A 14,498-nucleotide genomic window follows, 5' to 3' on the forward strand; every position below is an offset into this window, starting at 1 on the left:
AATTTTAAAACCAAACCAAACACAGAGAAAGACCATAAAAATGTGATGTAATTCTCCAGAAAGTTATGCAATAAAGCATAATTTTTTCTCATCTGTAAAGTCAAAATAAACCAATTCTTCTCTTTCTTTATTCTTTTATTATTATTGTTTTTGTTTTTATTTTTCTTTGAGACAGGGTTTCTCTGTGCAGTTTTAGTGCCTGTCCTGGAACTCACTCTGTAGCCCAGGCTGGCCTTGAACTCACAGAGATCCGCCTGGCTCTGCCTCCCGAGTGCTGGGATTAAAGGCATGCACCACCACCGCCCAGCCCATTCTTCTTTTTCAACCCTGTGCTGATATACAGTTTAAGATTAATTCAAAAGCAAGCATTATTTTGTTTCAAAATAAAAATTAAGGGACAATGTCTAAGTTTTAGGACTCCACAGAACCATATGGCTCAGGATAATAGACAGAGGTAAAAAGGACTGACCACCCAGAGGAACGAGTGAGTTAGGAGAGACTATGGTCAGTTTGGATACAACCAAATCCAATGGGAGAGGAGTGGAGTAAGTGGATGTTGAGTGGTAAGTTCTGGGTAATTTTAGTTTCAAGTTCACCAAGCCACAGTGAACATTAGTCTTTTCTTCTAGACTCAAGGTTCATATTTATGATCTCATGGATAACATTAAGAAGATGAAGGGAACACTATGTAGCCAGCTCAATATCACTCAGTAAAAACAGATCATGGACTAGATTCCAAGAAAGATGGATGATGCTATTTTGAAACATGGACCAGTGGAAGAGCTGAACTCCATGTCCAAATTCCAAAAGAGAAGACAAGAATTCCATGTCCATGACACTGTAAAAATCATTATTTGTAAATCACTTCAAGGAAGAAAAACAATGTAAATTGATAACTGTGTGTTTATTAGGCAACCTTGGAAATCCTTACCAAATATTAGGATATATCAGCTCATCATAAATACATATTTATTTTTGAGATGTATTTGTGTTTGTGTGAGCATATTTGCACATGTGTGTCCAGGTATATATGGAAGCCACAGAGGGAGTTGGGTGTCCACTTCTGTCATTCTCCACCCTTTCCTTCGAAGCAGGGTCTGATCCTGAACCCGAGGCCCACATTTTGTCATCTCTGTCAGAAGCCAGCAAATCCTAGCCACCTTCCTGTTTCTACCCACTCAGAGTTCTGGTTACAGATGTTTGTGGGAAAGTCCCCCTTAGGTTAGTTCTAGGATCTAGACTGTAATCCTTGTGATTGTAAAGAAAATGCTCTTCACCAATGAGCCATCTCTCCAGTCCATATATATATATATATATATATATATATATATATATATATATATATATATATATATACATTTTTTAAAAAGCAAAAGAATAGCAAAGAGAGCTGTGAAGAACTATAATAAAGCTAAAATGATTAAAACTGTAATAGTATTCACACAGTGGATGTGCATACAAACAAGTGGGTTGGATTAGAATGTCCAAAAATAGGTCCATATATTGCAGAAATATACTAATTAAATTGGTTAAAAAAACGTGAAGCCCATTGATTAAATTATACTTTATGGTGAGATAATTCCAATTACGGTAAGCATGTAAATAAAAAATTTTAAAAATGAAATTCAAAGAAAAAAAATCATTGATGTCTTCTTATAGAGGAGTGGGAAACGTTTTTCAGAGTACTACAAAAATCCCCAGAAATTATAAAGGTAAAGACTGATCATTTTGCCTACATAAAAATGAAAACTAAGAACAGAAAAACCCACAGAAATCGCAACCAAAAATAAATGACAAAGTGAATAAACACTGGAAGCTTAAACCACAGATGAAACACAAAAAATTTCTTATTACCTGAAGTTTCTAGAAACCAGTAAAATAAGACCAATAACTCAATAGGTAAACAGACAAAAGACATGTGGCAGGTATTTATAAAGTCAGAAGGTGCTGTGCCTGCTCTTGGTCTTTCCGTCAACAACCTTACCAACCCAGAACTGTGTGCTACAGCACTCATGTACCTGACAAGATGTTCCCACGGCTGTAATAACGGCACAAATTTGGGGGAGAGGGTGTAACTAACTGTCACATGAATCTTAGAAGGTCTTATTAATAAAAACAAACCTGGAGCCAGGTATTGGGGTGAATACTAGAAGATCAGAGAAGCAGAACAAGCAACAGCTACCTCACCTTGTCAATTCCTCAGCTGATCCTGTTTCCTCAGACTGGATGCCTCTCAACTGAACTGGGCTGCTCAAAAGCCTAAAAGCTTAACCAGCTCTAGTTCCTGGTCCTCACGCCTTAAATACCTTTCTGCTTTCTGCCATCACTTCCTGGGATTAAAGGCTCTTGTTGCCACACCTGGCTGCTTCCAGTGTGGCTTTGAACTCACAGAGATCCAGACGGATCTCTGCCTCCAGAATGCTAGGATTAAAGGCGTATGCTACCACTGCCTGACTTCTATGTTTAATATTATGGATGTTCTGTTCTCTGACCCCAGATAAGTTTATTAGGGTGCACAATATTTTGGGGAACACAATATCACCACAACTAACTGCTTTCTGGTTAGATTTTGAGGCCCATTCCACAGGAGGGAAGTCATGCCTGCTATTATGAACCTGGTCAAATCCTAGGGCTGGGGAGGTCACAGGCTCTTGGCAGAATCTACTACTTCACCAAGTTGACATGTATCCAAACTGCTTTCTAATGTCTACATAGAATATATCCATAGAACAATGCTGTTCTCTGCCTCAGTCAGAAAGGCTTCTTCTTGTAGTGAGAGTTAATGAAGGGATTCTTAACAGATCAAAGTGTTGAAAATAAGTGGCTGCTGCCTGGTGAACCCTACATCACCTATATCAAGGAGACATCTGTATCACTCCTGCCAAGGGTCAGGGACTATCATTGTCTTGGTTACTTTCACTATTGCTGTGACAGAGCACCACGTCCAAGGAAACGTATGGAAAAAAAGGATTTACAGGAGCCTTGCAGCTTCAGAGGGTGAGTCCATGAGGTTCACAGCAACTGGCTGGCAGGCAGGCATAGCACTGAAGCAGAAACTGAAAGCTTACATCTGATCCAGAAGCATGAGACAGAGGAGAGAGAGAGAGAGAGAGAGAGAGAGAGAGAGAGAGAGAGAGAGAGAGAGAGAGAGAGAGAGAGAGAGAGAGCGAGCCCTGGGCTTTTGAAACCTCAAAGCCTGCCTACCCACCCCCTTCCCCCCAGTGACAGATGTCCTCCAACAAAGCCATACCTCCTAACCTTTCCCAAACAATTCCACCAACTAGGGAACCAAGAATTCAGACATATGAGCCTACGGGGGCCATTCTCAACCAAACCACCACAATGATAGAAAACAGAGGAAAGATTTTAAAGGTAAAGGATGAAGAGAGGTGCTGTGAGAGTCTATGTTCTGGATATGATAGGGCTGTGAGGATCCTGAGCACACACCTGCTGTGATTATGTCCACAAGAACTGCAGAAGGCTGGGCCCTTCCACGTTTTTGTCATGAATGGGCGGGGCTTGTGAAGCTCACCTCTCTCTGAGAAGCTATTGGCAGGAGAGTCGTTTTCTTCAGTGACATGGCCACTGCTCCGGGAAATAGATCAACACTCGTGCTCATATATGCAATGATATGATTAAACTCATCGAGGTGTGAGTGTGCTCACGCGTACACACATACAAAGCAGGGGAGGGACCAGCTGCAAAGGAGGGTGTCTGAAGGAGTGAAAGAGCGCTGACAGAGGGAAATGGAGGATTAATAGATTGCAACATAGTGTATATATGCATGAAATGTCAAAAATAATTTTTAAACAAGATACAACACAGAATGACTTCTAAAGCTAGCATAAAATGTTTAGTGTCATTCATTAGGAAGATAAGTAAACTAAACTAACAGGTTTTCTTTTCTGCCTATTAAGTTTGCAAAGCTAAACCTACACAAAACACTCACAGAGAAACCAGCAATATCAGTATATAATTGTAAGAATATAAATCAATAGTTATTCTTCTACTGAGAATAACTGGACCACATCAGTCAAACTTCTCATGGGCACATATCTTGGGACCACAGAATTCCACTTCTAGAACTGCTTCCTGCTAACATATGTGCATGTGTCCAGAACATTATAAGCACCAAGTATTGTCTCCAGCAATTAGAATAGTCTCAAAAGACTGGAGTCATCTGAAGGTCTTATTAGGGAGCTGATTGCTTTATGGTAGCTATCACTAAGACTATGACATATGGCAAGAGATTCCTGATTGTTTTGTTCACTGATGTATCAAAGGCGAAAGAAGGGCTTCACGCCTGGTACAATTTCAATAAATACTTATTCAGAAAAGGCTGTTCTAAGCAGAAATAAAAAAGAGTGCAGAATCTTTTCAAATATAGACACAAAATGAGATTCAAATATTAATAAGGGGCTTCTTCCCCGGCGCTGCCTGCGAAGAGGCTGCCATCTCTTTAGTGGCATCATGGCATCACCTCTGCCCTCTGGTGAAACCCAAGATTGTCAAAAAGAGGACCAAGTTCAACTGGCACCAGTCAGAATGATAGGTCAAAATTAAGCGAAACTGGTGGAAACCCAGAGGTATTGCCAACAGGGTGCGGAGAAGATTCAAGGGCCAGATTCTAATGTCTAGCATTGGTTACGGGAGCGACAAGAAAACCGAGCACTCCCAGCACTCGGGAGGCAGAGCCAGGAGGATCTCTGTGAGTTCGAGGCCAGCCTGGGCTACAGAGTGAGTTCCAGGAAAGGTGTAAAGCTACACAGAGAAACCCTGTCTTGAAAAAAACCAAAAACAACAAAAAAAAAAAAAAAAGGAAAAGAAAGAAAGAAAAACCAAGCACATGCTGCCTAGCGGCTTCCGGAAGTTTCTGGTCCACAATGTCAAGGAGCCGGAAGTGGGGCTGATGTGCAACAAATCTTACTGTGCTGAGAATGCTCACAACGTTTCCTTCAAGAACCAAAAAGCCATCATGGAAAGAGCAGCACAGCTGGCCGTCAGAGTCACCAAGCCCAACGCCAGGCTTCGCAGTGAAGAAAATGAGTAGAGTGTGTGTGTGTGCGCGCGTGTTTTATTTGTGTTTAAACAAAACCACAACTGCCTTCTTGGTTTAAAAAAAATTGATAAGAAAAAACAGAAACGTGAAAAAACAACATTTATACTATTTTGTGTATATGTATGATGTTTATATGTTTCCTTATTTATATATAAAATACTTGCACTAAAACACAAAAGAAACAAAGAACATCCGTTACGCCCAGAGAAGGAACTAAAGAGTTGGAGCTGGGGTTAGGTGTGTAGTAACACAGAAACATTTCAATACGTAACAATGTGTCTTTGAATCATGGATTGTACAAATATATATATATTAATAAATAAATAAATGCAAGTAAGTCATTTATAAATAAAAATGACTCACTATCTCTATCATAGTGATGGTTTCACTTGTCTATATGTAAGTTAAAACTTAAAAAAAGTAAGTTAAGACTTACCAAATTATACATGTTAACTGTATATCAATATACTATGGAGTATACATATATAGTATATAATAAAATATACTATAAAGATTCTTAAAAATAAGGTGAGCTAGGAAAAGATTAACTATTCAATCAATGGAATATTTTGCTACCATTTTAGAAAAACAAATAAAAAGTTAATTTCTTACATTATAACAAATTCCAGTTGGATTAATATACTGGTTGAAAACAAAAGCCCTATTAAAATGTTGGAAGAAGCTGGACCAGTGTCTAACACTCCACTATGGAAACAGGGGCAGAAGCATTACTTCAAGTGCAAGCCAGTCTGGCGTACAAAGCCACTTCCAGACCAGCAAGGGCTATATAGGAAACAATGTCTCAAAAAAACAAAAATTAAGCCAGGTGTGGTGGCCTAGGCCTTTAATCCCAGCACTCAGGAGGCAGAGACAGGGGGCTCTCTAACTTCCAGGCCAGACTGGTCTATGGAGTGAGTTCCAGGACAGCCAGAATGGTGGTGATATTGTGTCCCCCAATATATTGTGAACACTAATAAACTTATCTGGGGTCAGAGAACAGAACAGCTACTAGATATAGAGGCCAGAAAATGGTGGCACACACACCTTTAATCCTAGCATTCCAGAGGCAGAGATCCATCGGAATCTCTGTGAGTTCAATGTCGCACTGGAAACAGCCAGGCATGGTGACACACACCTTTAATCCCAGGAAGTGATGGCAGGAAACAGAAAGGTATATAAGGCATGAGGACCAGGAACTAGAGCCTGGTTAAGCTTTTAGGCTTTTGAGTAGCACAGTTCAGCTGAGATCCATTCGGATGAGGACTCAGAGGCTTCCAGTCTGAGGAAATAGAATCAGCTGAGAAATTGGCCAGGTGAGGTAGTTGTGGCTTGTAATGCTTCTCTGATCTTCCAGCATTCACCCCAATAACTGGCACCAGGTTTGTTTTTGTTAATAAGACCTTTTAAGATTTGTGTTGCACAGAACTACACAGAAATCCTGTCTTAAAAACAAAGAAACAAACAAATAAATGAACAAAAAATTGAAATAAAATGGAGAGTACAGGGCCGGGCGGTGGTGGCGCACGCCTTTAATCCCAGCACTCGGGAGGCAGAGCCAGGCGGATCTCTGTGAGTTCGAGGCCAGCCTGGGCTACAGAGTGAGATCCAGGAAAGGCGCAAAGCTACACAGAGAAACCCTGTCTCAGAAAAAAAAAAAAAAATGGGGAGTACAGAATACTTTTGTAACTTGTGAATGGAGGAAGCCTTGCCAAGAAATACTCAAAACCCAGAAGCCATAAATAAACAAGGAAGAATAAGAGATTCATCTTATAATACATCAAACTTCTGGCAAGAAAAAAAAACTCATGAATGAAGTTGATGTCCTTGTTAGTACGAATACCACATCAAGGTGAGACACCTTGGATAAGAAGCAAATGCATAAAGGATGTAAGTTCATAGGCAGCAAGGACTTAGCCTGTCTGCCTCATCGCTCCAGCAAGACCAGTGAAGTCCCTTCTCAGACCACAATAAAATGCCTATTAGGACAAAGCCAAATCCAAAAGATCACAGAGGGACCCACAGATGTGTGCTTTGTGTGTGTGTGTGTGTGTGTGTGTGTGTGTGTGTGTGTGTGTGTGTCTGCATGTGGGTACCCCAGGGAGCACATCAGATCCCCTGTAACTGGAATTAGAGGTGTGTGATCCACATGATGTGAATCCTAGGAACTGAGTTTGGGTCTTCTGGAAAAGCAGCGAGTGCTCTTCACCACTGAGCCATCTGTCTGGTGCTTTGTTGTAAGCCAGTAGGAGATAGCACCAAGTCTGTGAAATACTGCGACTCTCTTAAAGCCTTGGAGATTCCTGGAACAATTGGAAAATAATGCGAAGATAGCTGTGGTTTTCAGCTGGTGACAAAGTCCAGAAGGTGATGTGATATGCTGCCTCCATCCATGAAGGAAAAAATATGCTGGGTTTTATTAGAAAGTTCACAAATAAATATGCAATGCTTTTCCTACCCAAGTTCACGGACCCATGGGTTCTAGACATACAGTTTGGAAATTTTCTGTGATACAAGGTTCAGTATTCCAGAGAAAGACCTTGACATAATCTAGAAGGACTAGGAATGGTAAATTACAAAATTCAAACTCCAATCAAGTTGTTATCACTCAAGTTGCTTAAAGTTAGCAAAGAAACAAAACCCCTAGGCATTCACTTATGTGATCATCCAGCCCTTCTCCCTCAAATACAGGATGAAGAAACTCTAAAGAGTGCTTGAGCGTGGCAGTCCCTCAGAGTCCAACTTCCTACCACATGACCAAAGACCCTAAACAATGGGCAACACTGTAAGTGAACACATGATCTCCAAGAGTCTGCTTTGGGAAAGCCACTCAAAGATGGCTTGGATGGTGTAATTACATTCTCATCAGGTGTGTGTCTAAAATACTAGAGAGATTTCAGCTTAAATGCAGACATGACAGAAATCAAACCGACTACATTCTATGGATGGTGTGAGCTTAGGAAGCATGTGAGAGTCTTTGGCATTTTAAGTTCTTTTATAGTTAAGATAATTGGCATTTTAGACACCACTTCAGCTCTTTCCTTCATGACTTCGCTGCCCTCTTCCACTGCCCTCAAATCTCCTTTGTACACCCAAGTGAGGACATGACCCCTGATGATCTCTTCGGCTCTGTTCACATCCCATTCAAGCACTATGGATGTACTAATAAAACCAAATCTAATCTCTAGCCCTGCCTCTCCCCTGAATTCTTTCTTCTACAGCCTTCCCAACTTCCCTGTTTGATTGACTTGTTGGAGCTTCCTGACCGCGCCCTACACAACCTATTCCCCGTCTTCCCCCAGTCAGCACATTACAACTACATTCCTCTAGGTGCTCAGGCCAAAAATCCTGGATGTCGTCCTTTGAGAGCCGGTGAATGCTTAAGATCATTTGTCCACAATACGAAGCAGACTAGCCGAGCTTGACAAGGTATTCCACCAGGTTTTGTAGTTTCCTGGTGAGCTCGAAAGCACATTGTTAAAATAAGTCCATTTCACTTCCCATTTTTTCCAACCCATGTATTTACAAATTGTCTCAAATGCCAGACATTCTCATGCTTTCTTGGCACATCTACCCAGAGCTTCAAATTCCATGTGAGTGACAAGTCCCAAATGCGGAGTGCCAAGCCTCCTCTCTCTAGAATGTCGTGCCACCTGGGCATCTCCATCTGGAGATTTGAAAGGACCCAAAACAAGACTCTTCACAGCCTGAGCCTTCTGATTCTGTTCGCTTCAGTTAAACCCCGGCTTAAAACCCCAGCTTCGCCCTTCAAGATTCCCCTTTATACCCACCGTCCACCACAGAGGCAACGAATTCTGTGCCAGCATCCAGGCACTTAAGGATTTGTGGTGGATTTCGTTTTGTTTTCTATTTCTAGTGGCTAAATGAAATGTTTATGGCAGCCCCAGAACTGCAGGATTGACTGTAAAGTCCTACTTTTGTAATTGTTTGTTTGGGGTTTTGTTTATTTGTAGTTTTTGTTGTTGGCCTCGCTTTTTGCAGACCTGGTTGGCCTGAGACAGGCCAGGCTATCCTCGAACTTGTGGCAATCCTCTAGTCTCTGCCTCTCAAGTGTGGCACCACCATGTCCCTCAGTGAATGGCCTCTTGATGGACGGGCTAGGCTCTGCCTGGAAAAAGACAAACAACAGGAAGTTACCCTCTGCGGGCCTCTAGTTCATACACCATCCCATGCAAGTTAGCAAGAGCACGCCCCAGGCTAGGATCCCACTGATAACAGCCTTCAAGTATTACACTTCTCTAAAGATGCAGGAGAAAGCCCTGGAGGAATCTGAAACCAGATAGAAGGGAAAGCTCTAACTCCAGATTTTTGGAAAGATAAATGTCCCTGCAGTCATCTCTCTAAAGGGCAGATGGTACTCACTGTATCCAGGCTGTGAGGGGTAAGTTCAGTTTAAATCAAGCATCACGTCTAAAACGGGTTGCAGACAACAAAATCACTGCTCTAGGTAGCAAAAGGCTCTCTCTGTAGTCTTTTCTGCCTGAGTCTGAAATGTTAGTGATGGTTATTCCTTGGTAAATCTATCATTCTCACGACAGGGCTTCTTCTAATGAATCAGAAGAAAAACCAGGGCTCTCTGCCCAAAGCCTGGGTAGAAAAGGGTGGGAGAAGGGGATAGAGTCTGGTGGGTGGGGCTGAGCAATCCCCACTTGCTGTCTGTCACTGTTCATTGTGCCTCGTGGAAGTGGGACAGCTCTTAGACCATTGCTGTGTGTTATGGCAAATGCTGGGGAAATTACAGCTTTCTACAGCGTGCATCGATACAAACCTACCCTGGATCTTCTAAATGCTGTGATCGTCCACTGGAGATGTGAGGTGTATTTGATATATTTGTTTCCTTTTTGTTGCTTTCCAGCTTGTATTATCATAAATAGTATGGTGTCCTTCTCCGCCCCCATATCTCACACACACACACACACACACACACACACACACACACACACACACACACACCTTTTCTCTCTTTTTGTGGTATGCAAACAGAGCACATCCTAGGCCTTCTGCTGGGTGCCCCTCAACTCTGTTTTTGCTCCTGACATTTTTTCCCCCAATCAGGAATGCCTTTCTTTGATGTTCCTCACTATGAGAGGGGGAGACGAAAAAAAAAAAAAAAACCATCCTCTTTTGAGTTCCATCCTAAATTCTGCCTTTTCTATGAAACCTGTCTCCTAGGGAATTTTAATTTAATCAATCAATATTTACTTTGTTGACTCATTTATGAAAATACAAGTGTGCGTGTTAATTGGGTGCCATGTAATGTCTCTATACAGTGTATAATGTTTACATCGGGTTAGATATATTTATTCCTCAAACATAGGTTGTTTCTTGATGGTGAAAACTTTCAAAATCCTTTCTTCTGGGCTTGTGAAATGTGCAGCCTTGTCGTTACCTGGGACCACCCTCCTGTGCAACGCACCCCAGGGGATTTATCACCTAATCTCCCCCATCAGGACGTCCTTGGTCTTTATCTCATCGTGCCTGTTTTCCCTGCTCCGCTGTAAGATCCTTAAGGCCTGCAGATATTTTGACCGTCTTCCCTGCACTGCTTTCCAGAGTCCTGAGAATTTTCGGAACCCCGAGGGTGGTATTTTCACTGAGAATTTTATCTCAATGAAGTACAATTGCAGGGCACCAACGCGCCTGAGCTTTGAGAGGCTCGGGGTGGGTCCCAGCTGCACCATCCCTCAACCAGGTTCTGGCCTCGGGCAGTTGCTGATTCTAGGAATCCCGGTTCCTTCACTGGTAAAGTGGGGATAATAGAACTTCCGCTAACAATAAGATTGTTGTGGCAAGCAAGTGAGGCAAATATAAAGGATTTGACACAGTGCCCGGCATAGAAGAGACTTAATGAGTAGTCGATATTTTTATGGTTATTACAGTATTCTTAACATTGAATCTCTGTACAGAAACCAAAACATTCTTACCACGTGTTAATCTATTTAAGTAAATTGGTCTGGAGAGGAAATTTCACTGGTCCTGCCAATTCCATCTTCTAACACTGCTCTGTAAGGAGCAATCATTTTGTAGGCGAGCTACTGAATAGAAATAGAATGTGAGTCTCGTGTGTGGCTTAAAATTTCCACTAGTTATTTTAACAGGAGCAAAGGAAACAGGCGAGATTAATTTCAACATGCATTTATTTATTTATTTATTTCACCTGTTTTCAATGAGAGTCATGTTCAAGATCATTCCATCCCTGCATAGTCTCAGTGATCTCTTCCTTTCCTATTTGGCAAGATTGGCTCTCTATTGCTTTTTCCTACCTTTGTCCAGTTTTACCTGGCGATAGGCACCTTGCCAGGGTGAATGCCCACGTGGACAGTTGCACCATTAGCCTTTTCCTGTTGTTCTTGTTAAATGGAAAGGACAGTTTTCTTCCTAGAAACCCGGCGTTGCTATCCTGCTGACCTATCCTGTCCTCACATACCCAGAATTTCATTTTTTTTTTAAAGATTTATTTATCTATTTATTATGTGTACAGCATATGTGACTGCAGGCCAGAAGAGGGCACCAGATCTCATTACAGGTGGTTGTGAGCCACCATGTGGTTGCTGGGAATTGAACTCAGGACCTCTGGAAGAGCAGCCAGTGCTCTTAACCTCTGAGCCATCTCTCCAGCCCCCCAGAATTTCATTCTTTTGGATGGGTGTAGATCGGACATTTCGTCACAAGTCTTTGTTAAGAGAGTAAGACACAACCTTCCTGCGGCTGTGGATGGTGTGCTGAAATGCCTTTCAGGACTCTCACTTTAGCCAAGAGTTACCAGGAGATTGACATCTCCCTGATGCAGCCAGCCCAGGACATCTTTTCTTCACTTTGGCAACTGCTGCTCCAACAATGGCTGTAAAAGGAAAGGGTGACACGTTCTGGTTAGTCCAGCACAATAAAATAGTATCATTATACTACGAAATTAATATAAATGGTTCTTAATGAGACATTATGCATTTGGGAGAGGGTTGTATTTCAAAACCCAATGTGTGCTTTACACCTAAATGGAGTATCCCAGTTACCAGCTGAATTCAGTTTCCAAGTGACCGGCAGCTATCAGATTGAGCACCATGACTTCATAGCATTACACACAAAACTCCTGCCTCATACAGAAATCCTGTGGTACCAGACATCTGCACAATGTAACTGGTATCATAGAATGATATGTTTTTCTGAAAATGATTAGCACTGGGCCACCAAACTTAGATTCTGTTCTTGGTGCTGCCATTCACTTAGTTGACTTTGGGCAAACTCATTTTTTTTGTTACATTTCTCACCTTCATCCTGGGATTTAATGAGATCACAGGGCCATAAAACATATGATCAACCTCTCAAACTGCTCCATTTTAATACAACCCATTTTTCCTACTGTTTGAGTGACTGGTCACCTGTATTAATTTTACTTCAGCAACTTATGATCTTTCTTTGATTGGAAGGCAGCTGGATGGGGCTTTCCTTTGCATCTTCAATAACCCGGAAGTGAATTGTCTCATGAAGGTAACATTTCCCTTATGCAGCCAACCTAGAGTATCCTTTCTTCCCTAATCTTTCAGTTTAGCATCCATCTAGACTTGGAAGAAGGTGGAACTTTTGCTAAGGAGCACAACATAAATCTTAAATGTATGTTTTAACACATAAACTAACTGTATTCCAACCTTCCCGCCAGATTGCTATAATAACATCAAATGATCAAAAATGATTTTAGCCACTGAGATTGATTTGTGATCAAGGCCCAGACAGTTTCTACCATCTCCCTGCTTTCTCAGCTCAAAGCTGCATTTTCTGTTGCTTAAAAATTTGCATATTTTCTCAGTGCCTGTTTCTGATTCACAATAAACAATGCTCAGACCTCCTGCCAAAAAAATGTCCAAATGCGAAATAGTTGCTATAATAGTCGTTTTTGTGATGGCAACTTTGAGCTGTGTGCTTTTAAATTATAATTACTTTTTTTTCCTTACAAAAGATGTGTATCTGTCTTGATTGCTGTAATTATGATTCTCTACCCGCAAACAGTTATAAAAGACTCATGTCATCGCTCTGCCTCATGAAACCCTTGCCTTTCAACAAGCTTTCTCTGGTGGCTGTATTATGTTTGTGTTTAATTTGCAGCCGAGGAACCTAATGAGAAGCTATTAATCACTGAGCATATATAAAAATGTGTGTCCTTAACAAAACAGACCAAAGAGGAGACAGCAAGGCCATTATTAGCATGATGCAATTTAGAATGGTAAAAGCGACTTGAGACAAAAAAATCTGGTAGAATCTAACTTTATGGATGACTCAAAATTGGAAGAGAGAGCATGCAGTTTTGTGATTGAAAACATCGTGGGACCAGGAGTCAAGGGACCCGAATTCTAAACCTCAACTTGACACGTCAAGAACTATGGCAAATGTTGACTTGACTTCCTTGTCATCTGTTTCCAAACTGTGAAGCACAGTATCAACCCACAGACTCGGGAGGTACTCCAGAGAAAGTGAAGGAGCTAACAGGAGGGAGACTTGAAGCGAACACGTGACCCATTCAGTGAGAGCAGCCCACCTGTGTGTATTTTATATGGCGATGATTAAGAAGAGGGGAACACTTGGCCTTTTTCCTTTTGAAGTTTGGTGTTTACTGTTACGCTTTCCACAGGTATTAGCATCATGGATGGACTGAGAGGGAGTTCTAAAGCGCTGAGTGGTAATGACTTCAGAAATGTACTCCCAAGGGTCTAGAGAGCACAAAGAGGGACAGCAGCTCTGCTGGATTTGGGGACATGGTGGGGGTGGGAGGGGCTTAGAGTTGACTTTCCAGAAGAAAACACAGATAAAGGACCTTCATTTTAGTTTTTTTTTTTTTGGTTTTTTGGTTAACTTTCTTTCCTATCTGTCTTTAATAAAAGCTACTGAAAACATCTTTTAAAAGGAGATTAGAAAAGATAAGAAATTGAAGTTCCAAGAATTATTTAAGCAGAACCCCTCTTTTACTATAATCCTGGGGAAATTGCTTAATCTCTACAAATCTCCATTTCAACATCTGGGCCCACGGGACTAGGATTAACAGAAATTGTCTCAAAAGTGTAATCATGAAGGTCAAATTAGATGGTGTCTTAGGGTTTTATTGCTGTGAAGAGACACCATGACCAACACATCTCTTATAAAGGAAACGATTTAATTGGACTGGCTTACAGTTCAGAGGTTTAGTCCATTATTTTCGTGGTGGGAAGTATGGTGGTGCCCAGGCAGACACAGTGCTGGAGAAGGAGCTGACAGTTCTATATCTCAATCAGCAGGCAACGGGGAAAGAGAGAGAAACTAGGCCTGACTTAAGCATCTGAAACCTCAAAGCCCCCCCCCCACCCCCCCACCCCCGTGACACACACACTTCCTCCAACAAGGCCACACTTCCTAATAGTGCCACTCTCTATGAGCCTATAGGGGCCATTTTCTTTCT

General features: G+C 41.6%; 1 protein-coding gene across 1 annotated transcript; it reads left to right on the forward strand.

Moving 5' to 3' along the window:
• Positions 1-744: 744 nt before the first annotated feature.
• On the forward strand, positions 745-5,331 carry LOC128113829 (60S ribosomal protein L32-like). The gene is given in 3 exon segments (XM_052743763.1): positions 745-840; positions 4,388-4,668; positions 4,834-5,331. Coding segments are annotated over 3 exon segments (594 nt in total). The 3' UTR covers positions 5,051-5,331.
• Positions 5,332-14,498: the final 9,167 nt, after the last annotated feature.

This window comes from Peromyscus californicus, unplaced genomic scaffold (assembly GCF_007827085.1).
Source record: "Peromyscus californicus insignis strain IS unplaced genomic scaffold, ASM782708v3 Scaffold_18__1_contigs__length_77618521, whole genome shotgun sequence".
In the NCBI taxonomy this organism is placed as follows: Eukaryota; Metazoa; Chordata; class Mammalia; order Rodentia; family Cricetidae; genus Peromyscus; species Peromyscus californicus.